The 27,836-nt window shown below is 41.3% G+C and overlaps 3 protein-coding genes across 4 annotated transcripts in view; 2 read left to right on the top strand and 1 right to left on the bottom strand.

Moving 5' to 3' along the window:
* Window positions 1–1,352, bottom strand: part of taok2a (TAO kinase 2a) — a 28,574-nt gene extending 27,222 nt beyond the window's left edge. For both annotated transcript variants that reach the window (XM_079521098.1, XM_079521097.1), the window contains exon 1: window positions 695–1,352. The gene's annotated coding sequence lies outside the window, so the exon portion shown is untranslated. The remainder of the gene's footprint in view (window positions 1–694) is intronic.
* A 5,981-nt stretch (window positions 1,353–7,333) lies between these two features.
* Window positions 7,334–10,908, top strand: LOC306937398 (serine protease 27-like). Its single transcript, XM_079521135.1, has 4 exons — window positions 7,334–7,496; window positions 8,381–8,658; window positions 9,260–9,399; window positions 10,616–10,908. The coding sequence occupies exons 1-4, from the start codon at window positions 7,351–7,353 to the stop codon at window positions 10,904–10,906; spliced, it is 855 nt and encodes a 284-aa protein (XP_079377261.1). The 5' UTR covers window positions 7,334–7,350; the 3' UTR covers window positions 10,907–10,908.
* Window positions 10,909–24,159: 13,251 nt separating this feature from the next.
* LOC306937063 (trypsin-like) lies at window positions 24,160–27,812 on the top strand (the record flags this gene model as incomplete). The annotated part of the gene is made up of 4 exons (XM_079520737.1): window positions 24,160–24,275; window positions 25,180–25,457; window positions 26,056–26,195; window positions 27,417–27,812. 4 exons carry the CDS (start codon window positions 24,160–24,162, stop codon window positions 27,705–27,707), a joined length of 825 nt encoding a protein of 274 aa, XP_079376863.1. The 3' UTR covers window positions 27,708–27,812.
* Between the last annotated feature and the right edge of the window lie 24 nt (window positions 27,813–27,836).

The raw sequence follows: 27,836 nt of genomic DNA on the forward strand, positions 1-27,836 counted from the left end.
TCACCAATGACTTCTGACTGCTTCCTCCTAATAATGGACTTATTCTGTCAGATTATAAAGTTTTACATGAAAATAATGCAATTGGGGCTTGTGGCTGATGTTTTTGGTTGACCTTTTAAATCTCATGTGAGTGGAGTGGATGTTGGAAGCACAATCACTACATTGTCCCCAAGTTAAGTATGTGTACAGTAAGTATGTACACTACAGTAACTTTTGCCGGGTGGGATTGACATAGAACACCCAAACACATTACACTGACGTTACAGTACAATAATACACAGTACTGGAACTATTTGAATGTAGGTCTACACATCACCAAATTAGGTTTTGTTCATGTACACCTAAACACTCAGGATAAGATACACTGAGCAACGGAACCTTTCAGTGAGTGAGCATAGATAAGAGAATAATTTTACAATCTCAGATGGGAGAACATTTGAGGCTGGTTCGGAGCCTGTTAGCTTCTTGTTGTGGTTCAGTGAAAGCATATATACAATATTGTTTTGATATATATTTTATAAAAACGCGTATTGATGACGCCTAACGTCGTAAATGTATAGGCACCCATCGTGATATTAGCCAACTACTAGCTTATTATTTATGATACATGATAGCACAGCAAACTCGGTATCATTAACCCACTAGCTGACCTACCCAACTATACTAGCAGTTAGCATAGGCTAGCATCACTTACCGCGGCTTATTGTGCCACTCGCTCCTCTTTCCGCCACGAAAAACAAGCGTTAGCACCGAGCGGCAGCAGCAGCTAGCGAGACGCGGCGGTCCTCATAGCCCGGGTCCCTGAACCGCTCAGTCCGTCTCCATCACCGAAGCTCTCCTCGGGGTTTTTCGGGGGTGACCAGCACGGCTAACGGCGACTCCCTGGCTACTAACGGGCTCCTTGTTCCTCTGGCTTAGCACTGTTAGCAGGCAGCAGTCAGTCGGCTAACTAGCTTAGCTTTAGATTGGCTCCTCCGGGGTTAGCAGCCCAGCTGGCTGCTGCTGGCTGCTGTGTACCGCTAGCTGCTGCTTCCTCCCGCGGGGTGTGGCTGCCGCTGCTGCCGCGTCTCCTCCTCGGTGCTTCCCCGCGTCTCTCCACGGTACATGCTGCACGCGCCGCCGTCACATGCGCTCTGGATGGATGGATGGATGATGTACGGGTTTGTTTATGATGAGGCTCGATTGGGACAGACGCTCGTTGTTGTTAACGGTGGTCTGTCTGTGTTTGTTGTGGACCCCGCGCCGCGCGCACCGCGTCCTGTCTGCCTGTCTGCGCTTCGTTTCTCGTTTGGACCGGACGCCGTTTTTTTTTTTTTTTTTTTTTTTTTGTTCTAAAATACAAGATGGCACACAGTCACTGGAGGGGCGGGGCTAAACACCATGTGGACCGGAAAGTGTTGTTGTTCTGTTTCCTCTTCATTGTAGAACCCAGATTGATTGATTGATTGAAAGATTTATTAACAGATTGGAGAATTACAGTACATTTCAAGCACAACTCAATACAAAACTGTTACACTTGTTTACAATTCATCATAACATTTAGAGACGTACAAATATACAATTCTATACAGCCAAAAACAGGAAATCATCATGGAGGTAAAAAGTGGAAAAAAAACATATAGGCTCAGATTCAGATTTTACGGGGGCCAGTTTCGAATTGCAGCCGTCCGTAGTTGCCCTTTGAGAGCGGTTTTGAAGGAGTCAAGGGATTTGCATGTCTTAATGACTGTTGGTAGGGCGTTCCACATTTTGGTGGCATAGGAGCAAAAATATGATTAGTCCCTTGTTTGTGCCGAATCTGGGTTGCACATGGTTTGTTGAACTCCCTCTGGTGTTATGGGTGTGGACTTCGTTGACATTAAGGAAGTATTTAGACAGGGTATCTTGATGGTGTATCAAATCTTGTGGACCAGACCCATTGCAAGATGCTGTACTCTCACTACTCTGTCATCGACCCTAAGCCATTCCAGCCTGTCAAAGTGGGCAGGGGTGAGGTGGGTTCGGGGGGTGAGGCCAAGTAGGAGCCTGACCAGTTTGTTTTGGGAAGTCTGGAGCCTTGTTTTAAGGGCCTTTGATGTGCTGTGGTACCAATTGGTGCATGCATAGTCAAAGAAACCTTGTACGAGGGCTCCTGTTATGGTCTTCAAGGTGTTTTTGTTGACCAGTGAGGAGATCCTGTAAAGGAATCTTGTTCTTTGGTTGACTTTTTTGATTACGTTGGTGGCCATTTTATCACCAAAAAGATTAGCCTCCAGGATGGAACCTAGGTAGGTAATTTCATCTTTTCGTGTGATAATATTGTCACCCACTCTAACCACTCTATCTTGATTGATTGATTGATGTTATATAAACCAAAATGCAATGCATAAATACAATCAATAATAAATACATTCATACAATTTCAACGTAGCCTACGGCCATAGCAACAGTTCCTCTATGCTTTGATTTTAGAGTTCTTTTAGATTATTATTATTATTATTACTTGCGCAAGCAGAGCGCGCAAGTAATAGTTTTCGTCCATGTCACCGTTTGATGCGTATGCGCCGTGCCAGCGTATGACGTAATGACTACTTGTGCTTGATATGACAGTGGTGTCAGATTACATACATGTATACATACATGTATACATAGGGGCATTACCTTTAATCCTCCCGACACTAAAACATATCGTCATTACGTCACCATCGAAAACCAATTACACCCTGGCATTGGGTCCTTTAATCCACATCTTTATTACGTCATCATTGAGAGCTAGTTATACCAGTTATACCCTGACGTCATATGCTGCTACGATACATACGCATCAAACGGGGCATACGCAAAGTAAGCACCCAGTGTGGCCCCAGTGCCCCCTACAAAATGACCGGAACTACTTAATATTTCACCAAAACCAGAGCAGAACTCCCACCACAGGACTCGGGCAATCAATTAATACAGTTGCAACCACTATATGGCAAGTATTTCAAGCGCTTTGGGTATTTAGAAAAGCGCTATATAAATTTGAGCTATTATTATTATTATTATAGCTTAAATTAAAAAAATCGGAACTATCCCTTTAACAATTAAGAATTCAGCTATATGAGCCTTGTGAACTTGTGAATGGAAATGATCAGTCAATTGACTGCTAATGGCAGCACTCATTCTTCAGTCATTAATCAGCATGCTGGGGTTGCCTCTGTTGTTGTCGTCATGGAACAGTGATGTAATGTCAAACAAAGGATTCTGCCAGCTCATCGTAATAAGTTCTGTGGCATGTTGCTGAACGTGTCTACAGAATTTATTTTCAAATTGTATTATTTTATTTTTAAGAGACCGGGAAGCTATATGCACACTGTATTTCTGGTTATTGTTGCTGTTGTTAATCATTTTTATTCCAATCAAAATCTACCGTCCCATTGATGAAAATAAACAAAACTTGGCACACATGCAGGCACAATCCAATGGCAAATGGCCCCATGTCATATGTGTGGCTTAGTGCCGTGTGGTGTGGTGCTAATAGTATAGGGTCGGCCAGAGGCTCCACCATCACCCGAATGACATTTTAACTAGACACCATAAGGGTCCTAAAAAAACAGGTTACGAAAAAATGTCATTCGGGTGCTGGTGGAGCCTCTGGCCGACCCTACTATAAAGCTGCAGTCGAAATCCAGCAAGTGTCCTGGTCTATAGAGGGTATGCACGTGACATCATCATCAAACCAGGAAGTTATGCAGGAACGCCTATTGAGTGGCAAAAAACTACTTTCTGGCCTTAACAGCCCATACATCCACACAGAAAAGTCATATCTGATTGCATTAAACAACATTAAACGATGTTAAACTCACTTTGCCTGTTGCTTTGCCACTCGATTTGCCACTCGATGTGCCATTCACTTTAAGCATGCGCATACTCTCTATTCTCCCTCCTGGGCGTCCTGGCTCCTAAGCTGTAGTGTGGAATGACAATTACATACTGTACTAAACTCATATTTGTAGGTTACTTGTTAAATGTATGTTATATATATTTTTTAAAGCTATACTTTTTCTTGACCAAAATATTTTATTTAGATATGTGATGAGAGTGTTTGATGCTATCCTAATGACTTTTTAGCAGTTAATTTGTCATTATATAATTGAAAGTTGCTCTGGATAGGTTTTTATCTGTTAAATGCCTAATTGTAATTAAGCAATTAATATATCGTAAAGTAATAAAAGATTACATTTGGTCATGGTCTGTTTTATGGTCAGTAAACTTGCTGAGAGACTACTGTAGTGGTAGTGATGACGGATGTTTGCATCAGGATTAGTTGTTATTGACAGATCGCACAGAAACCATTGCTGTTTAAAGGAAGACAGGTTTTGCAAGGACACTGTCACACCTCCACCTGACTGACAGAGACTACTCCCTCGCAATGTGGTTTACACACAGTTGGGAAAGGAAAGGGGACGTGATGGAGTCGACGCTGACTGTTTGTGTTGTAGTGATTTTAGCTTTACTGGTTGACGGTAAGTGTCACAATATTCTAAATGCTATTCTAAGAATATTAGTTCATGTAATCTCTCAATAGTAATTTAAAATGTAAGTAAATAAATATCTGATGTAAGGTATAACAATCATATGTAGGAAGTCTTAGGTTTTTACATAGTTATGTAATGTCTATCTATTGATACTGTCTATAGCAGAATGAGACAAATGTTCATCCATGTACATTATTCTATAATGTACAATATCAACTGGGACCTCTCATAGTATACAGTTGTGTACACATCTCTGTGGCTACATGAGAACATTTAAATTGGAAAATTGTATGTGACAAAATGTGAACAAAAATTACATTATTCAGCAACAACATAAATGATAATGATCATTGGTAATGAGGGTAATGTGAATAAGGATAACAACAACAATAATAATGTGTAATCTAATGGTTATATAGTGCTATGTAACTCATATGGATCCTGGTGGATCTCTACGGTGACACTGGGGTGGGTTTGGTGTAGGGTGGAATTCTCGTATCTGACTTTTGTTTTGTGAATCTGTTAATGTTAATGTGTAATGAGTATTACGAATCATGTTCTGTTGTAAGTAGGATAGGCATTTATAAGCTTTTAGCTTCTGCCTATTCCTTTTGATCATCTTCATGTTTTGCTTTGTTTTGGTAAAAGCTTCCATTCATTGTCTTTAAATATTGTATTTGAAACTGAAGGATGATCAAATAAACTAAACTAAACTAAACAAACAATGCAAGGTACATTGTATCGTTACAGTAAGCAATATAAGAGTAAAACAAGTGAAATATTATCTTTCACTTATCTTTGTTGTCTTCCATGAAATACCAGAACTTGTTTATGACAGGAAAAAAAAACCTGTTTGATTTGTTTCTGTCCCCCCTCCCTGCATAGCAAGATAATCTGTGTTGATAAAACACATGCCAATCTCATGACGTGCATGCAGATCAAGTCCTATGTATGCATTTGTATTGGTGTTACTGTGTTACGATACTAACAATAATTTCTTGCAATTTCTCAGGTGCCAAAGCACAGGTGGATGGTGAGTCCTGCTTTCATTAAATCATTAACCTTTTGTCAAATACCACAACATGTGATAATGCAACACGCTGTGAGCTTGTAAAACAAATTCAATCATGTACTGTACATACACTGAAATTGTACTTGTGGTGGGTCAAAAAACTGTGTCCAACCCATGAGCACTTCACTCCTGAAAGAAAGGCAAAGCAATAATGTTAACAAGGAAATGATAAACAATACAAGAAACACATTATGAAAGCACATCTGAATACAGTTGAGTTAAGACAAGAGAAAAGAAAATAAGAATACATTCAAATACCGTTAAAATAAATACGATATGTGAGAAAGTTACAGCGCTCCTAAAGAACTGAACCACAAGTCTCAATAAAAGGCATGGCCAAAATTAAAGTCTTCAGCTCTGACTTAAAAGAATGGAGAGTTGTACCAGACCTGTGGTTTTGATTAATTGATTGATTGAATACTTTATTAACAGTTTGCAAAAAAAAAGCAAAAAAAAAGCACTATGGCTTGTTTCCATTGGGGTCCTGAGTATTCAATTCATAGAAACATGAAGGTTGGAGCGGGGCTCGACGAGCTCCTCTGCTCGCCCACGGTGCACCTTTCTGGGGCAGGGGAAGCCGGCCGAGGCCCCCTTGTTAATGACAACACTAAAAACATTATCAAACAACCAAAAAATTATCAAATGAAAAAGGGAATTGGACCATAGTCCCCTTGGTGTTAAATCGCGTGCATATCTGTGGCATACAACATATTTTAGTTGATTTCCATAATTTGAGAGCAGGTCCCAGAATGGAGCCTTGGAGAACTCTGCATGTCATTTTTGCACTCTCATGTGAGAGTGCAAAAATGACATCCTAATTGGCTAACATTGGCTTTCAAAGTTTGCAGGATTGGCCTGTTTTGAACAAAAAGCCTCAAATCATGAACGGAGCATGCAATTTACGTGAAATCTTTCACAGACTTTCCTACTAGGCTGAGGAATATATCACACCCTTGTTATAGCGCCACCAACAGGTGGACTTTTGCAAAACTCAAACATCCAATCAAACCTCAAATCATCCAAGCCATCCAAGGCATAAGAAGAAATGTCACCCTTTTCACATTGACCTAATATTGCGCCACCAGGAGGCCACAGCCTGACCTGCCCTGGTGGAGACCTGTTCCCCGAGGGGCACTTTATCTAGTTGGTTATTATGTCGTGGAATGTAGTTTGTCTGGAATTTGTTTTGATACATTCATCTCTCCAGGAAACAAGTGAGGTTCATGCCTTGCTTTGGCTGCAGATTATGTCTGCAGTGTTTACTAAAGACACAGCTAATGATGCCAATCGCATACAGATAAGATCATGCAGAAATACCTCCCCACACACCATACAGTAAAAAAGGTGTGTGGACAATTGCAAGATTAAGAACATTTGGGTTAAACATTAATTATAGTCTGCAGGTCATGGTTTGACTGAGCACGACAAGAGCAGGTCAAGTGACAAATGGTATGAGCTCTGACAGCAACGCAAGCATGACAGAAAGAGGATGATGTGAAAACCTGATGGAAAAAAAAAAAAAAAAAAAAACATTTTGAATTGTCATTGCTGAGTGGAACTCTTATACAGTAGGCCTATGTACAAAACCATTATTTTCAAGAAATGGAAAAGTACCCACAGCGCACAGGCTTTCATTGGTTATAAATAGGCCTCTACCGTATTTGTAAAACCCACAGACATACCTACCCGGTTTCAACCTGGCATCCCTATTTTGACATGAACAGCAATGTTGTTTGTCTGCTTATCTCGTTGCATTTCCTTGTAGTGTGCGGCCAGGCTCCAATGAACACCAAGATCGTAGGAGGTGCTGATGCTCCAGCAGGAACGTGGCCCTGGCAGGCCAGTCTGCACTATAGAGGAAGCCATCGCTGTGGAGGATCCCTCATTAACAGCCAGTGGATCCTGACTGCTGCTCATTGCTTTGCACCGTGAGATCATTTGCTTCTCTCTAAACTCTCCATAATGTTAACTGTCTGATTCCTTTTCCATCTGACCCCATGTTTGCCTATAATGAGACATGCCCAGAATGGGCATGTCTCATTATAGGCAAACATTTTGCAAAAACCTGACACTGATGAAGGCTGGATAGCCAAAACTCTCTCAGCTATTTATGTAATACAAATAAATGAAAGTGACTCTTGCCACTGTGTGCGATCCAATACCTTTGTTTTTCATGATGTTATTTTGAGTGGATAACACACCAGAAGTCAGAAAGCGGTGGTCACAAGAAAACCACCTGGTGAACATAAATTTGGCTAAAATAGCTCCTTCCTTATACGATCTACAAGCTCACTACTGTGATGTGAGCTTGTAGATTGTAAGGAGCTGGGAAGGTTTAGACCCCCCATTGTTTTATTAAACATTTCTCAAAACTATTACAAAAATGTATGTGTATTGATGTGTTATGCAAGGCCTGGCATGCTTTTCTGTTTGCCTTTTATTATAATCAACCACACGGTGTTTGTTGAGAATCAAATTAAATCAAGCCAATGTGTTAATTCAGATTAAAGTAAATAAAATAAACTTGTGCCATTAGATTGTGAGATGTTATTGTAAGTAAGTGTTGTTTGTTTGATTGTTTATTCTTTTTAACAGACCACACATGAAAGCTCTACTATACTATATACAGTACTATTATAATGGTGATTGGGTGACCTTTGCTGGAGCCAGTATAACATCACAAATGTTAAATTAACTGGGTGGGTTCATGTTTACATAATCTAATTATATACTTTGAGGTAGTATAAATAGAGATTATAAGGCTATAGTATTATGTTCCTCCTAATACCACTGACATCTCTCTCTCATTCAGGGGCAGCGGCATCAGCGCCGGTGACATCACAGTGTACCTCGGACGGGACACCCAGCAGAGCATCAATAATAACGAGGAGTCCAGAACCGGCTCCCGGCTCATCAATCACCCTAACTACGATGACTCAACCCAGGATAACGATATTGCATTGATAGAACTCTCCGCCTCGGTTGATTTTACCAATTACATCCGACCTGTCTGTCTGGCGGCAGACGGAAGCGTCTATAGCGCTGGCACGATCACCTGGGTTACCGGTTGGGGCACCATCAACAGTGGCGGTGGTGAGACATTGTACTTTGAAACTACACATTCTCACTCTGAGGTCATATGGTCAGGTGATGAGGTGGGCAACATCTTCAGGCTCCTGTGTCGCATTGCTCTTCAACCCTATTCCATCACTTTTCAACATCCCAACGTCATGACAATGGAATGCATATTGTACGTTCTTCTCACTCTCAGCTTGTAATGTGTAGGCAGGTGTAGGTGTCAGAAGTGGACTTGAGCCCTGTGAGGTGAGACACTAGCTGAGTTGAGTGGCCACACTCAGCGGTGCGATGTCCACTTCTGCTGACTCAACGCTGTTCGAGTTGCCTAAAAATAAGCTTGGAATTGTAAATTATGACATCCTCGTCAACATGTGACACAACAACAAGCCTGTCACATCAAACGTGGTTGATGTTGCCCAATTCGTCACTGTAGCTGGATGTGAGAATGCATTATATGAAACGTATAGCTAGACGGTCTGTGGCAAGTTTCTCAATCGTTGGTCTGGAACATCGTAAGATGTTCTCAAAGGGACAACACATCAATTGTCAATTCATATACTGTAAATAATTGATACCTTTCACTTTATACTGAACAACATATCTTCTCTTCCAGTGGCTCTGCCTTTTCCACAGAGGCTGCAGGAGGTCGATGTGCCCGTTGTGTCCAACGATCAATGTAAGGTCAGCTATTCCACCGTCACTGACAACATGATTTGTGCTGGTCTTACAGAAGGAGGAAAGGACTCCTGTCAGGTATGTCATCTAAGTTTGTACACTTGTACAGAGGAAATGCCATTGAAATGGCTCTGGGGCAGATATACCTCTACTCTTGAATACTGGAAAGCTCACCTCAAAACACTGTCAACCCGTTACTCGGGCATACAGCTGGTGGAACTGCTCAGCCTGTTATTCCTAAACGTAACTTAAGTAAGCTATGCTTAAACGGTTAAACCTAACCTTATGGCTTATTCCTATCCTATAAAATGGTGCCAAAACCTAACCCTATTCCTAAACCTAATAAACCTAATAAAACTATGCCTAAACCATTCTCACAAAAAAAATACAAGAATACAAGAACCACCCCACCGAGCGGTTGGTATGAGGTCAGCAGACAAAAACGAGGGAAAGTGTGTTTTAAGGCGAGCATTCTGGATACTACTGTTTGGCTAGGTGAATCTTTTATTTAAGTAATGACATGGATTGATATAAGCACTTGCATAGAGTTTATAAATTAGTTAGCACAGAGGATGTTGTTGTGCAATGTGGTGAAGCTTCGACAACAACTCTGGGTGAGCCGGGATCAAACTGGGAACCTTGCGGTTCCCATCCGGCCTCCCTACCAGCCACTCTACCCCTGAGCCACTGCCGCCCAGATTGAAATGCAAATCTGGCACATGTTACAGACTAATCTTTGACCGAGTTAATTAAGTCATTACTAACTATGATTGGCTTGGGCTATAGTGTCCTAGCCTGGCTAATAAGCCAGACCGAATCAGCCGTTGGCAAAAAAAAATTGCCTGCCGGCGGATTGATTTGAGTCTGGCTTATTAGCCAGGCTAATAGTGTCCCTCCCTCCCTATCACTTCCTTGAAACAACCCCCCCCCATCAAAATACAGATAGCAAAAAGTGTGTTCTGAAGAAAATGCAAGTGGGTGTAAATGGGTGTGGTCTATGGGGAGTAATTTTTTAATTGTACAAACTGGAGTCATGCATGACATGTTAAGTGGGCTCGTATAGCATCACCATGCAGCTGATTTGAAACTTTTGGGGTGGAGTAACTTCCGTGACCTAATGACATTCTGTATGAGAAATGTGGCGTTGATTGGTCTAGCCAAGATTAATTCCAAATGTATATGTACAAAGACATAAATATGCACAGGCAGGGTCAAAAATATAATCACCATCCCTCGCCTTTAGCCTATAGTTGAGATAATGATAGCAAATATCCATTTTGTGTTTCTTACACAGGGAGATTCAGGTGGCCCAATGGTTTCCAAACAGAATACCAGCTGGATCCAGGCTGGAGTTGTGAGCCATGGTCGGGGTTGTGCGGAACCTGACTTCCCTGGTGTTTATGCCAGAGTGTCCCAGTACCAGACTTGGATCAACAGCGAAATCACCAGCAACCAGCCAGGATTTATACCTGTTGGCGGCAGTGCTGTCACCAATGGTATATCCAGTCTATGTTCCATGTCCGTTTCTCTCCTTGTATCGATTTTACCCCTTGTATTTTCTATCTATTTGTGCTCAGAGTCATAAGCATCGGCTTGGGCACGTTTTGTTTGTTCATGCAACCACATGAATCCTAGCATTCGGATCCAAACGTTTTACGTCTCTGTCCTAACAGAGAGAGGTAATTGCAACAATGTCCAAATTACAATAAACCTGACAATAGTGAAAACTGGGGCACCATCAGATAACGTTATTGTGTCAATCAGTTGGTGTCCTACCCGACAGCAAGGACACCACCTCCAACCACTGCACACATGTACTAGTTATATTTGCCACGGGCATTGGTCATGAGGTCGTCCCACATTAACATACATGAACATACTCAAGATTTTTTCCATTCCTCATAGTGTAACATTGTTGAGACATATTAATGAAATGAAACATCCTACCTGTTTATACAATTAACTTACACATAGTTCTAAATTACATCAATATGAGACTAGACATGCCACAAGAGGGTGCTATCAAGTCCCTAAACAAACTGCCAGCTATGATCACAAAAGAAAAAACTAAATCAAGTTTCAAGAGACAATTGAAGAGGCATCTTGAAACCCAAAGACTGTAGGGCGCTCGAACGTGCACGGACACGCATACACGCACACGCACACACACACACACACACACACACACACACACACACACACACACACACACACACAGCAGTCATGATCATGATTAGGATACTATTTTCAATTTTTTATCTCTACTTTTGTTTTCTATACAGGAGAATGGAAGGCTAATATGTAACTGAGGCAGATATAATGATATGCTTTTTGTTTTTCTGAAAAATGGGGAATCAGAAGGTGGATGAGGAAATTGTTGATCAAATATATATATATTTTTTTTATTTATATATCATTGTCCTGTAATGTCATTCATGTCAAATGCCATGTTTTTATGTTCTGTGTGGACCCCAGGAAGATTAGCTGCTGCTATGCACCAGCTAATGGGGATCCTAATAAAACTCTAAACTCTAAACCAGTTTTATCTCCATCTTATGGAGACATAAAGCCTGGACAACTACCCAAAGTGCATAACTGGATTAAGTACATTGAGATAAAGTACATGTTATCCAGTATGACACTTTCGGCAATAGTTCTCCATCTTAAAATATGTCCATCAATGTCCATGTCTATTCCTCATGTGTCATATGTCTGCGATTGGCTTTGTGTGTGTTGGAATGTATTGTGATGATCATTAATTTCCTGTATGTATATATCATTGTATATATATTTATATATATACCTTTATTGAGAGCACGTGACCTGATACCGGTCACGTGATCATGTGATCGCATATAAGAAGTGAAAATAAACACACTGCTCTCTCAGCCATTGTCAAAGAAGCAACGACATATCTGTCACTCTGAGTTTCTTTATTTGTCCTCCGTCATGTTTCCGGCTAGCTCTGAGTTGTTGTTGGTTTGACGCTATACGCTAGCTTTGTTTAACAGGTCATGGAGCCCAGTGTTAGAAGCAACAACAACCAATGGAGCCGAATTCGCTTTGACGGAGATGAAAGGAACTTTGAATTATGGTTGGTAAAAATTCTCGGTTACCTCCGGCTGAAAGGGCTGAAAGACACCATACTATACGAGCCTGATATCGACTACGAGGAAATACTCGATGCGGAGGAAGCCGCAGCAAGAGACGCTGCAGCCGAGGTGAAAGCCATTGAGGACGCCGAGAAAAATGAAAACGCTTACGCTGAACTGGTTCAAGTGCTCGATGATACAAGTTTGTCGTTGGTTATGCGTGAGGCAGCGGATGACGGAAGAAAGGCGTTACAGATTCTGAAAGATCACTATGCGGGCAAGGGGAAACCGAGGGTGATCAGTTTGTAGACAGAGCTGACGTCGCTCCAGAAAACTGCAGATGAAACAATGACAGACTATATTATACGAGCAGAAATAGCTATCACGGCACTGAGGAATGCGGAAGAGACTTTGAGTGATGGCTTGCTAACAGCTATGGTTCTGAAGGGGCTGCCAGAATCTTATGAGCCATTTTCCATCCACATCGCACAAAGTGATGACAGGATCACCTTCGCCAACTTTAAGTCCAAACTGAGGAGTTACGAGATCACTGAAAGATTCAGTAGCAGTTCCGGGGATGACAGCGTGATGAGACTAAGAAGCAAGGACAACGACGTGAGACTGTCCTGTTATAACTGCGGCCAGAGAGGGCACAAATCGTTTGAGTGCGGAGATGCTGCTGGTCAGAAAGAACAGAGACAGTGGTGCAGTCTTTGCAGAAGTCCAACACATAACGACACCAACTGCAGACGAAGAAGACGGAAAGACAACGTCAATGTGACGCAGGATGAAGAGGAGCACACGTTCGCCTTCAAGGTGGGCCAGGTGAACCGCGACTCGGACGGCGCCGGGAGACCGAAGCAGAGACTTTGTCGGAGTAATACTCTGAGCAGAGGGCTGATGGTCGACACCGGGGCTACGTCACATATTGTGACCGACGTGAAGAAGTTCCGAAACTTCGATGAGAATTTCGAGCCACGGAGGAATGTTCTGGAGATGGCTGATGGAGTGAGGGCCTCTGGCGTAGCGCTGAAGAGAGGTACTGCAGTGTTTAACCTGAGAGATACCAAGGGTCGAGAGGTGGAAACGATGCTGAAGGGGGCGCTGTATGTTCCATCCTTTCCCCAAGACATTTTCTCAGTCAACGCAGCAACATCAAATGGAGCCACATTCATCTTCAAAGAGGGACAGAACAAGTTCATCCAGAGAGACGGCACGACATTCGACATTAAGGTACATGACAGGTTGTTTTATGTAAACACCGTTGATGAGAGTATTGATGTTGATGAATGTCATGGGTGTTATGACATCAAGACGTGGCATGAGATTCTGGGACATTGCAACTACGAAGATGTGTTAAAATTGCAGAATGTAACTGATGGTATGGAAATTAAAGGCAAGGTTGATATTTCCAAGTTGTCATGTGAGGTGTGTATAGAAGGTAAATTTGCTCAGAGCCGAAATAGAGAACCAGACCAAAGAGCTAAAGCAGCACTAGAACTTGTACACACTGATTTATCTGGACCAATTGATCCAACGGCTAAAGACTGATTCAAATATGCTTTAGCATTTACTGACGACTTTTCAGGAGCTACTTTTTGTTTCTTGAAATCTAAGAGTGACACAGTCCAAGCTACAGAGAAGTACATTGCCGATGTTTCACCTTATGGGAAAATTAAGTGTATTCGTTCGGATAATGGTACTGAGTATACTTCTGGTCACTTTCAGGCATTGTTAAGCGGAAAGTCCATTAGACATGAGACCTCAGCTCCATACTCACCCCATCAGAATGGGACAGCTGAAAGAAATTGGCGAACGCTGTTTGAGATGGCCAGATGTATGCTGATTGAGTGCAAATTACCAAGGGAATTGTGGACATATGCGGTAATGACGGCTGCTGTTATTCGAAATAGATGTTTCAATAAGCGTGTAGGACAGACCCCATATTACATGCTGACAGGAAAGAGGCCAAACCTTTCAAGAATGAGAACTTTTGGGTCCCCATGCTATGCATATAAACAAAATAAGAAAAAGTTGGATTCACGATGTGAAAAAGGGATATTTGTAGGATATGATAAAAATAGCCCAGCCTATTTAGTGTTTTATCCCGACACTGGGAAGGTAACTAAGCACAGATTGGTAAAGTTCATTCAAAGGAATATCATTGAGGTTCAGACCCAAACAGATTGGGATGATGATTGCAGTGGGGGAAGGACTGTAAATCACCTCCCTGAAGATGGGGAAACTAACGAGACACAAGAGGTTGTGGTTGAAATGAGTGATTTGGCAAATGTTCAGGCAGGTGAAGATGGCCAAACCAGTGAGATACAGGAACAAGAAGCAGGGGAGATGGATGATTTGGTCAGTGCTCAGGCAGGTGACAGTGGCCAGAGTGCAACATATCCCAGAAGAAAAGTGAAACAACCTCAGTATTTAAAGGATTATGAGTGTCAAGTAAAATCTGATGACCTAGATGACATAACCTTTGATTATTGTTATAGAGTCATTTGTGATGTGCCACACACAGTAAAGCAGGCAATGGCATCACCTGACTCTAAGTTATGGGCAAGAGCTATGGATGAGGAAATTGAATCACTAAAGGAAAATGACACGTTTACCCTGACTAAACTGCCAGAAGGCAAAGAAGTAGTGGGGGGTAGATGGGTGTATGCTTTAAAAACAAATGCAGATGAATCTAAACAATTCAAGGCACGTTATGTAGCCAAAGGTTTCAATCAAAAACCAGGTGTGGATTATGAAGAGACTTTTTCACCAACGGCAAACCAGACTAGTGTGAGGGTATTGATGCAAAAGGCAGCACAAGAGAATATGATCTTACACCAAATGGACGTCAAAACGGCCTATTTGCATGCACCAATAGATTTTGAGATTTACATGAGACAACCAGAGAGATATGAAGTTACATCTGAGAATGGGGACATGCTGGTGTGTAAACTAAATACATCTTTGTATGGTTTAAAACAATCAGGGAGAAATTGGAACAAGATGTTGCATGATTTTTTAACTAAAAATCAATTTATTCAGAACCCAGTTGATTATTGTGTTTACACAAGGGAAATGAAGGATCAAAAGGTATTCATTTTATTTTGGGTCGATGATATAATAATTGCAGCAAGTGATGACAATGTGATGATTGATGTCAAAGAGATGCTTACAGCAAAATTCAGAATTAAAGACTTAGGCAAATTGAAACATTTCATTGGTATTGATTTTGAACAAAGTGAACATTGTGTGACTATGTCACAAAGGAAATATGTTGACAAAATATTGACTAGATTTGACATGCAGGACTGCAAGCCAAGAACAACACCCTGTGAGGCAAAACTGAACTACACTGACAGCAGTGAGTCATTGGGGGATGTGAGAAAATACAGGGAAGTTGTGGGTAGTCTAATATACTTGACTACTTGTACCAGGCCAGATCTGAGTTTTGTAGTGGGAAAACTTTCACAATATTTTTCTAAACCAACAGAAGAGCAGTGGATCACAGTGAAACATGTGCTGAGATATCTGAAGGGAACCAGGGAAAAATCCTTATGCTATAGGAAATGTGAGGAACTAGGCTTGATAGCATATAGTGATGCAAACTGGGCAGAAGATGCAAGTGACAGACGTAGCACTAGTGGTTATTGTGTCAGCCTAAACCCAGAGGGCCCTTTGATTTCATGGAGGTCTAAAAAGCAATACACCGTAGCACTTTCAACTTGTGAAGCTGAGTACATGGCTTTAGCGGCAACTCTACAAGAGTGTTTGTATTTGATTCAATTGTTACAATGTATTGATGGATTTCATTACATGCAGCCAAAGATTTACGAGGACAATCAAGGTACAATAGCGTTAGCTAAAAATCCTGTACAGAGACAGAGGTCAAAACATATTGACATAAGATACCACTTTGTAAGATCAACTGTCAATGATGGTAAAGTGATTCTCGAGTATTGTCCAACTGAACAAATGGTTGCCGATGTTATGACAAAACCAGCCAAGCTGTGTCAATTGAAGAATTTTGAGGGTTTCATGTTTGGAGAGTAACATACAGTCCAAAGTTTTTCTTTTGTTTCTCCTTCAAGGGTTCTTTTTTTTTGTTATTTCTATGTGTACCAATTCACGATCAAGTGGGGGTGTTGGAATGTATTAAGATGATCATTAATTGCCTGTATATATATATCATTGTATGTATATTTATATATATACCTTTATACTGAAAGCATATGACCGGATGCCGGATGTACCAATTGTGTCTGACATGTATATAATGACGTGAAATAAACACACTCGCATCTCAGCCATGGTCTAAGAAGCAAAGGCATATCTGCTTTGATTGATTGATTGATTGAAGAATGTATTAACAGTTTGCAGAATTACAGTACATTTCAAGCACAAACTCAATACAAAGGCTGTTAACTGTGAGTGGACGACCCAATTAAGCATTACACTTGTTTCCAACAGGGTCCACCATGTTCAAATCATCAAAACATTTAGAGACGTACAAATAGACACTTCTATAGACAGAACAGGAATTCATCAAAAAGGAGGTAAAAAGGGAAAAGAAATATATACAGTGAGGGGAAAAAAGGGGGGGGCGGGGGGGGGGATTCAGATTTTACGGGGGCCAGTTTCGAATTGCAGCCATCCGTAGGTGCCCTTTGAGAGCGGTTTTGAAGGAGTCAAGGGATTCGCATGTCTTAATGACAGTTGGTAGGGCGTTCCACATTTTGGTGGCATAGGAGCGAAAAGAATTTAGTCCCTTGTTTGTGCCGAATCTGGGTTGTACATGGTTCGTTGCACTCCCTCTGGTGTTGTGGGTGTGGACTTCGTTAACATTAAGGAAGTATCTAGACAGGTACATGGGTATCTTGGTGGTGTATCGAATCTTGTGGACCAGACCCATTGCAAGTTGCTGTACTCTGTCGTCGACCCTAAGCCATTCCAGCCTGTCGAAGTGGGCAGGGGTGAGGTCGGTTCGGGGGGCTAGATCAAGTAGGAGCCTGACCAGTTTGTTTTGGGAAGTCTGGAGCCTGGTTTTAAGGGCCTTTGAGGTGCTGTGGTACCAGGAGGTGCATGCATAGTCAAAGAAACCCTGTACAAGGGCTCCTGTTAAGGTCTTCAAGGTGTTTTTGTTGACCAGTGAGGAGATCCTGTAGAGGAATCTTGTTCTATGGTTGACTTTTTTGATTACGTTGGTGGCCATTTTATCACCGGAAAGATTAGCCTCCAGGATGGAACCTAGGTAGGTAATTTCATCTTTACGTGTGATAACATTGTCACCCACTCTAACCAAGAAGCCATTTGCCTTGCTGAGATTACTAATAGAGCCAAAGAGAATGGATTCAGTTTTTCCCAGGTGTAAAGATAGTTTGTTATCAGCGAGCCAGGTGCAGATTCTACCGAGTTCAGAGCTGAGGGCATTTTCAACCTGCAGTTTGTCCCTGTCCGAGACCAGCAGTGCTGAGTCATCTGCGAACAGGAACAAGTTGCAGTCACAGGCTGAAGTCATGTCGTTTACATATATTAGGAACAGTAGAGGCCCTAGTATGCTTCCTTGTGGAACGCCACAGCTCACTGGGAGGGGGGGGGACAGTGTTCCGTTCACTTCCACCATCTGTTCTCTCCCCTCCAGGTAGGATTGCATCCAGCTCACTGATGTGCTATCGAAACCAATTGCTTTTAGCTTGTTAACCAGTATGGAGTGGTTCACGGTGTCAAAAGCCTTTTGGAGGTCCAGCATGACCATGCCGCAGTATTTGCCAGCGTCCACCTCTTGTTTGATGTGGTCGCTCAAATAGAGAAGGCATGTGTCAGTGGAGTGGGATGTTCTGAAGCCAGATTGGAACTCGTACAATAATTTATTAGTGGCAAGATACTTTTCAACCTGTTCATAGACTATTTTTTCCATCACTTTCGAGATGGAACTAAGAATAGAAATAGGGCGGTAGTTGCCGGGGTCTAATTTACTCCCTTTCTTGTGCAAGGGGGTTACTTTGGCCAGTTTGAAATCTTGGGGGACCTGTCCCTGTTTGATGGAGAGGTTTACTATGTGGGTGATGATTGGAGCTATAGAGATGGCTGAGTCTCTGAGAAATTTGGAGGGAATGTTGTCATGGCCTGTGGCCTTGTGGGGTTGGAGGGCACTCAGTTTCTTAATTATCTCATCAGTTGTTACCATAACTAGTTTAAAATCGTTTTTACAAACACCTAGGTTTTTGTAGAAGGTTGTAATGTGCTCTACACCAAAGATCCCAGAGTGGGAGGGCAGTTTGTTAACCAGAGTTGTTGCTATGTTTGTAAAGAAGATATTCAAGTAGTTGGCCACATCAAGGTTGTCAGTGATGAGAGTGTTGTCAGATTTGATGTTTATGTTCGAAAATCTGGTTTTTAGTTTCTGACCATAGCTTAGTTGATTGTTTAGTAGCTTCCAGAGCTCATGAGGATTGTTTTTGTTTTCCTGAGCTTTATCATTAATGAAGTTACTTTTAGCTGATTTGGTCATGGCAGTTACACTGTTTCGTAGTTTGATTCGTTGTGTATTTAGGTTGTTCAAACGAGCTGCTCTCTGAGTCTCTTCATTTATCCTCCGACCGTCATGTTTCCGGCTAGCTCTGAGTTGTTTGTTTGACGCTATACACGCTAGCTTTGTTCAACAGGGATAGTTCAGATTTTTTTTAACTTAAGCTGTATGAAATACTTGCCATATAGTGGTTGCAACTGTATGATTGCCCGAGTCCCGTGGTGGGAGTTCTGCTCTGGATTTGGTGAAATATTAAGTAGTTCCGGTCATTTTGTGGGGTGCACAGGGGGCCACGCATTAAAAGTAAATTAATCCACAAAACTAACGTCATTTGTATTGTTGTTTATTTTAATAGTTCCATGTGATAGAGGGGTCAAAGTTGAACGAAAGTTGCGCTAATATTTTAGAAATAGGTCAACAATACAAATTGTAATACAAATTACTTTTATTGTTTGGCCCCAGTGCCCCCTACAAAATGACCAGAACTACTTAATATTTCACCAAAACCAGAGCAGAACTCCCACCACGGGACTCGGGCAATCAATTAATTAATACAGTTGCAACCACTATATGGCAAGTATTTCATACAGCTTAAATTTAAAAAATCGGAACTATCCCTTTAACAATTAAGAATTCAGCTATATGAGCCTTGTGAACTTGTGAATTGAAATGATCAGTCAATTGACTGCTAATGGCAGCACTCATTCTTCAGTCATTAATCAGCATGCTGGGGTTGCCTCTGTTGTTGTCGTCATGGAACAGTGATGTAATGTCAAACAAAGGATTCTGCCAGCTCATCGTAATAAGGAAGTGTTCTGTGGCATGTTGCTGAACGTGTCTACAGAATTTATTTTCAAATTGTATTATTTTATTTTTAAGAGACCGGGAAGCTATATGCACACTGTATTTCTGGTTATTCTTGCTGTTGTTAATACTTTTTCTTCCAATCAAAATCTACCGTCCCATTGATGAAAATAAACAAAACACATGCACGCACAATCCAATGGCAAATGGCCCCATGTCATTGTGGGCCAATAGTCCTAATGGTGGCACTAAATTCAACATAATGAAATTGCTTGTGTAGGCAAATCATCTTCAGCAGTAAATAAAGTTCACTCCCTCTACCACTCTCGTTGAAGAGCACATTGCTGCCTGTTGGCTGGCATCTCATATGCAGTGGATGTCTTCCCACAACCTAGTCTGAGTTTCCATCTTCCCTGGAAAGCCCTGTCCCCTGCAGGATCTTTCAGAACTAGGAACTTAAAATATACTAAATGTTCAGCTGCTTCTCCCGCTCTCTTTCACTGGCTTCCTGTTGCTGTCCGCATCCAATTCAAAACACTATGATAACCTACATGGCAATCAAGGGAATGGGACCCTATACCTTCAGGACATGATGCACCCCTACATCCTTTCCTGCTCACTAGATCAGCTAAACACAGGATGTATGTCCCTCCCTTCCCTAAACCCTGGCCAAACTCTACAAGGAATTCCACTGGCATGGCACAACCACTCCGCCGTCAACGTTTCTTTTTTACTACAAGGACCTGCCATGGCCTGATGTCATGTCATGCCAGGCTGGTGATGTCAAAGGGGTCTGAAATGCATGGGTGCCTATTTTGGCACCACTCCAGAGTAGGTCTGAGGCTCTGAGCTAGGCCAAACATGGCCAAACACTTCATAAAGACTGATCACTCACTGACTTTTATTTAGACCAGGATCATAATTGTAATACATTTTAATAGATTATTATTATTGTATTATAATCACTGTTATAATCTATTTGAGCGTATTATTATAGTTGTAATACATTATAATACTTTGTATTGTATTATTAAACAGTTATAATACATTATATTGCATTATATAATCAAAATATGTATTATATTGCCTATATATAGGCAACCACGTTGTCAATGCTCGGGTGAAAGTTCAGTTCAACTGCTCTAGCTACTGAGGAAAAGGGGCAATGTCTTATGTATATCTAATATCTAATATCTAATATCTCTCCCCCTCTACCACTTATATTGGACCATGTGGCTCACTCGTTATGCGATGCTCAGCCAATCGTGGCGCAGAATGGCACACATTGATTCCAGCCAATCACAGCGTGCAATACATCCATACGTTTCCACGCGCAATACATTTCCGTCCTCAAATCTTCCCCTCCTATATACAGCTATAGAGATTGTTGTCCTAACACAAACATTAAATGCCTTTGACAATGAATGGAGAATTTACGTTATATGTGTGGCTTAGTGCCGTGTGGTGTGGTGCTAATAGTATAGGGTCGGCCAGAGGCTCCACCATCACCCGAATTACATTTTAACTAGACACCATAACAGAGGCGTATCTACAATAAGGCGAGGGCAAGCATCCGCCTGTCCAAATCCATTTCTGGCCTGGCCAAAATCCATACAATGAGAAAAAAAGAGGACAAAAACAAGACATGAGAACTATTATTGGACAGCTGATTGGCCGTCGCGGTAGAGCGCGACCCTCAATCACCCATTGGAATGTAAATGCAAGCCTTTCAGCCTTTGAATACTCGTCTGGCAGGTATATCTCTTTGAAAACCTTTAGTGCTACGATTGTGTGCGGGGAGACGACAATTAACACATCTTGCCTGTCCAAAATATAATTCTTGCCTGCCCAAAATGTAATTCCTGGAAACGCCACTGCACCATAAGGGTCCTAAAAAAACAGGTTACGAAAAAATGTAATTCGGGTGCTGGTGGAGCCTCTGGCCGACCCTACTATAAAGCTGCAGTCGAAATCCAGCAAGTGTCCTGGTCTATTCTCCCTCCTGGCTCCTAAACTGTAGTGTGGAATGACCTCTGACCTCAACCCCTCAGTCAGGAGTCAAGAAGCACTCCTCATTTCTAGCACTCCTCTACAATTACATACTGTACTAAACTCATATTTGTAGGTTACTTGTTAAATGTATGTTATTTATATTTTTTAAAGCTATACTTTTTCTTGACCAAAAGATTTTATTTAGATATGTGATGAGAGTGTTTGATGCTATCCTAATGACTTTTTAGCAGTTAATTTCTCATTATATAATTGAAAGTTGCTCTGGATAGGTTTTTATCTGTTAAATGCCTAATTGTAATTAAGCAATTAATATATCGTAAAGTAATAAAAGATTACATTTGGTCATGGTCTGTTTTATGGTCAGTAAACTTGCTGAGAGACTACTGTAGTGGTAGTGATGACGGATGTTTGCATCAGGGTTAGTTGTTATTGACAGAAACCACAGAAACCATTGCTGTTTAAAGGAAGACAGGTTTTGCAAGGACACTGTCACACCTCCACCTGACTGACAGAGACTACTCCCTCGCAATGTGGTTTACACACAGTTGGGAAAGGAAAGGGGACGTGATGGAGTCGACGCTGACTGTTTGTGTTGTAGTGATTTTAGCTTTACTGGTTGACGGTAAGTGTCACAATATTCTAAATGCTATAAGAATATTAGTTTAATCTCTCAATAGTCATTTAAAATGTAAGTAAAATATCTGATTATAAGGTATAACAATCATGCCCAGGCGGTGGCGTAACCGTCTGGGCACCCGACTGGTAATCCAGTCGCAGTGTGCCGCGGGTTCGACTCCCGAGCCCGACACGGCCTTTACTGCATGTCTTCCCCCATCTCTCTCCCGTTTCCTGTCAGCCTACTGTCTGTCCCTTCAAAAACCAATAAAAGGCGTAAGCCGCAAAAAATATCTTTAAAAAAAAAAAAAAGTATAACAATCATATGTAGGAAGTCTTAGGTTTGTACATAATAGGTTATGTAATGTCTATCTATTGATACTGTCTATAGCAGAATGAGACAAATGTTCATCCATGTACATTATTCTATAATGTACAATATCAACTGGGACCTCTCATAGTATACAGTTATGTACACATCTCTGTGGCTACATGAGAACGTTTAAATTGGAAAATTGTATGTGACAAAATGTGAACAAAAATGACATTACTCAGCAACAACATAAATGATAATGATCATTGGTAATGAGGGTAATGTGAATTAGAATAATAACAACAATAATAATGTGTAATCTAATGGTTATATAGTGCTATGTAACTCATATGGATCCTGGTGGATCTCTACGGTGACACTGGGGTGGGTTTGGTGTTAATGTAATGAGTATTACGAATCATGTTCTGTTGTAAGTAGGATAGGCATTTATAAGCTTTTAGCTTCTGCCTATTCCTTTTGATCAACTTCATGTTTTGCTTTGTTTTTGTAACAGCTTCCATTCATTGTCTTTAAATATTGTATTTGAAACTGAAGGATGATCAAATAAACTAAACTAAACTAAACAAACAATGCAAGGTACATTGTATCGTTACAGTAAGCAATATATGAGTAAAACAAGTGAAATATTATCTTTCACTTATCTTTGTTGTCTTCCATGAAATACCAGAACTTGTTTATGACAGGAAAACAAAACCTGTTTGATTTGTTTCTGTCCCCCCTCCCTGCAAGATAATCTGTGTTGATAAAACACATGCCAATCTGGCATGCAGGTCAAGTCCTATGTATGTATTTGTATTGGTGTTACTGTGTTACGATACTAACAATAATTTCTTGCAATTTCTCAGGTGCCAAAGCACAGGTGGATGGTGAGTCCTGCTTTCATTCAATCATTAACCTTTTGTCAAATACCACTTAAACTCTGTACTTCCCAGTCTACACCAAATGTGTTTGTCAAAAATAGCCAATCTACAAGCTCACAACATGTGATAATGCAACACGCTGTGAGCTTGTAAAACAAATTAAATCAGGTGCTGTACATACAATGAAATTGTACTTGTGGTGGGTCAAAGTACAAAAAACTGTGTCCAACCCATGAGCACTTCACTCCTGAAAGAAAGGCAAAGCAATAATGTTAACAAGGAAATTATAAACAATACAAGAAACACATTATGAAAGCACATCTGAAACAAGTGAGGTTCATGCCTTGCTTTGGCTGCAGATTATGTCTGCAGTGTTTACTAAAGACACAGCTAATGATGCCAATCGCATACAGATAAGATCATGCAGACATACCTCCCCACACACCATACAGTAAAAAAGGTGTGTGGACAATTGCAAGATTAAGAACATTTGGGTTAAACATCAATTATAGTCTGCAGGTCATGGTTTGACTGAGCACGACAAGAGCAGGCTGTCCAAGTGAAAAAATAGTGCACAGTAAATGAAAATATATGGGAGTGAGAAATATAGACAAAATTTGCTTCCTCCACTATAGAGGAAGCCATCGCTGTGGAGGATCCCTCATTAACAGCCAGTGGATCCTGACTGCTGCTCATTGCTTTGCACCGTGAGATCATTTGCTTCTCTCTAAACTCTCCATAATGTTAACTGTCTGATTCCTTTTCCATCTGACCCCATGTTTGCCTATAATGAGACATGCCCAGAATGGGCATGTCTCATTATAGGCAAACATTTTGCAAAAACCTGACACTGATGAAGGCTGGATAGCCAAAACTCTCTCAGCTATTTATGTAATACAAATAAATGAAAGTGACTCTTGCCACTGTGTGCGATCCAATACCTTTGTTTTTCATGATGTTATTTTGAGTGGATAACACACCAGAAGTCAGAAAGCGGTGGTCACAAGAAAACCACCTGGTGAACATAAATTTAGCTAAAATAGCTCCTTCCTTATACGATCTACAAGCTCACTACTGTGATGTGAGCTTGTAGATTGTAAGGAGCTGGGAAGGTTTAGACCCCCCATTGTTTTATTAAACATTTCTCAAAACTATTACAAAAATGTATGTGTATTGATGTGTTATGCAAGGCCTGGCATGCTTTTCTGTTTGCCTTTTATTATAATCAACCACACGGTGTTTGTTGAGAATCAAATTAAATCAAATTAAATCAATCAATCAAATTAAATCAAGCCAAAATTCAGATTAAAGTAAATAAAATAAACTTGTGCCATTAGATTGTGAGATGTTATTGTAAGTAAGTTTTGTTTGTTTGATTGTTTATTCTTTTTAACAGACCACACATGAAAGCTCTACTATACTATATACAGTACTATTATAATGGTGATTGGGTGACCTTTGCTGGAGCCAGTATAACATCACAAATGTTAAATTAACTGGGTGGGTTCATGTTTACATAATCTAATTATATACTTTGAGGTAGTATAAATAGAGAGTATAAGGCTATAGTATTATGTTCCTCCTAATACCATTTATCTCTCTCTCATTCAGGGGCAGCGGCATCAGCGCCGGTGACATCACAGTGTACCTCGGACGGGACACCCAGCAGAGCATCAATAATAACGAGGAGTCCAGAACCGGCTCCCGGCTCATCAATCACCCTAACTACGATGACTCAACCCAGGATAACGATATTGCATTGATAGAACTCTCCGCCTCGGTTGATTTTACCAATTACATCCGACCTGTCTGTCTGGCGGCAGACGGAAGCGTCTATAGCGCTGGCACGATCACCTGGGTTACCGGTTGGGGCACCATCAACAGTGGCGGTGGTGAGACATTGTACTTTGAAACTACACATTCTCACTCTGAGGTCATATGGTCAGGTGATGAGGTGGGCAACATCTTCAGGCTCCTGTGTCGCATTGCTCTTCAACCCTATTCCATCACTTTTCAACATCCCAACGTCATGACAATGGAATGCATATTGTACGTTCTTCTCACTCTCAGCTTGTAATGTGTAGGCAGGTGTAGGTGTCAGAAGTGGACTTGAGCCCTGTGAGGTGAGACACTAGCTGAGTTGAGTGGCCACACTCAGCGGTGCGATGTCCACTTCTGCTGACTCAGCGCTGTTCGAGTTGCCTAAAAATAAGCTTGGAATTGTAAATTATGACATCCTCGTCAACATGTGACACAACAGGAAGCCTGTCACATCAAACGTGGTTGATGTTGCCCAATTCGTCACTGTAGCTGGATGTGAGAATGCATTATATGAAACGTATAGCTAGACGGTCTGTGGCAAAGTTTCTCAATCGTTGGTCTGGAACATCGTAAGATGTTCTCAAAGGGACAACACATTGTCAATTCATATACTGTAAATAATTGATACCTTTCACTTTATACTGAACAACATATCTTCTCTTCCAGTGGCTCTGCCTTTTCCACAGAGGCTGCAGGAGGTCGATGTGCCCGTTGTGTCCAACGATCAATGTAAGGTCAGCTATTCCACCGTCACTGACAACATGATTTGTGCTGGTCTTACAGAAGGAGGAAAGGACTCCTGTCAGGTATGTCATCTAAGTTTGTACACTTGTACAGAGGAAATGCCATTGAAATGGCTCTGGGGCAGATATACCTCTACTCTTGAATACTGGAAAGCTCACCTCAAAACACTGTCAACCCGTTACTCGGGCATACAGCTGGTGGAACTGCTCAGCCTGTTATTCCTAAACGTAACTTAAGTAAGCTATGCTTAAACGGTTAAACCTAACCTTATGGCTTATTCCTATCCTATAAAATGGTGCCAAAACCTAACCCTATTCCTAAACCTAATAAACCTAATAAAACTATGCCTAAACCATTCTCACAAAAAAAAATACAAGAATACAAGAACCACCCCACCAAGCGGTTGGTATGAGGTCAGCAGACAAAAACGAGGGAAAGTGTGTTTTAAGGCGAGCATTCTGGATACTACTGTTTGGCTAGGTGAATCTTTTATTTAAGTAATGACATGGATTGATATAAGCACTTGCATAGAGTTTATAAATTAGTTAGCACAGAGGATGTTGTTGTGCAATGTGGTGAAGCTTCGACAACAACTCTGGGTGAGCCGGGATCAAACTGGGAACCTTGCGGTTCCCATCCGGCCTCCCTACCAGCCACTCTACCCCTGAGCCACTGCCGCCCAGATTGAAATGCAAATCTGGCACATGTTACAGACTAATCTTTGACCGAGTTAATTAAGTCATTACTAACTATGATTGGCTTGGGCTATAGTGTCCTAGCCTGGCTAATAAGCCAGACCGAATCAGCCGTTGGCAAAAAAAAATTGCCTGCCGGCGGATTGATTTGAGTCTGGCTTATTAGCCAGGCTAATAGTGTCCCTCCCTCCCTATCACTTCCTTGAAACAACCCCCCCCCCCCCATCAAAATACAGATAGCAAAAAGTGTGTTCTGAAGAAAATGCAAGTGGGTGTAAATGGATGTGGTCTATGGGGAGTCATTTTTTAATTGTACAAACTGGAGTCATGCATGACATGTTAAGTGGGCTCGTATAGCATCACCATGCAGCTGATTTGAAACTTTTGGGGTGGAGTAACTTCTGTGACCTAATGGCATTCTGTATGAGAAATGTGGCGTTGATTGGTCTAGCCAAGATTAATTCCAAATGTATATGTACAAAGACATAAATATGCACAGGCAGGGTCAAAAATATAATCACCATCCCTCGCCTTTAGCCTATAGCTGAGATAATGATAGCAAATATCCATTTTGTGTTTCTTACACAGGGAGATTCAGGTGGCCCAATGGTTTCCAAACAGAATACCAGCTGGATCCAGGCTGGAGTTGTGAGCCATGGTCGGGGTTGTGCGGAACCTGACTTCCCTGGTGTTTATGCCAGAGTGTCCCAGTACCAGACTTGGATCAACAGCGAAATCACCAGCAACCAGCCAGGATTTATACCTGTTGGCGGCAGTGCTGTCACCAATGGTATATCCAGTCTATGTTCCATGTCCGTTTCTCTCCTTGTATCGATTTTACCCCTTGTATTTTCTATCTATTTGTGCTCAGAGTCATAAGCATCGGCTTGGGCACGTTTTGTTTGTTCATGCAACCACATGAATCCTAGCATTCGGAGCATTCCATTGCATTCCAGTTCTGCGGTGAACATTTGGCAAAAATAGCAGATATACAGTACATGCTTACAA

The sequence above is a fragment of the Electrona antarctica genome (assembly GCF_951216825.1).
Source record: "Electrona antarctica genome assembly, chromosome: 14".
Classification (NCBI taxonomy): Eukaryota; Metazoa; Chordata; class Actinopteri; order Myctophiformes; family Myctophidae; genus Electrona; species Electrona antarctica.

What these genes read in the sequence shown, in the direction of transcription:
- LOC306937398 (XM_079521135.1), top strand. Translation starts at nt 7,351, where the DNA reads ATGAACACCAAGATCGTAGGAGGTGCTGATGCTCCAGCAGGAACGTGG. An exon ending in GCTGCTCATTGCTTTGCACC is followed by an intron (nt 7,497 to 8,380) that starts GTGAGATCATTT and finishes TCTCTCATTCAG; the next exon opens with GGGCAGCGGCATCAGCGCCG. An exon ending in GAGGAAAGGACTCCTGTCAG is followed by an intron (nt 9,400 to 10,615) that starts GTATGTCATCTA and finishes TTTCTTACACAG; the next exon opens with GGAGATTCAGGTGGCCCAAT.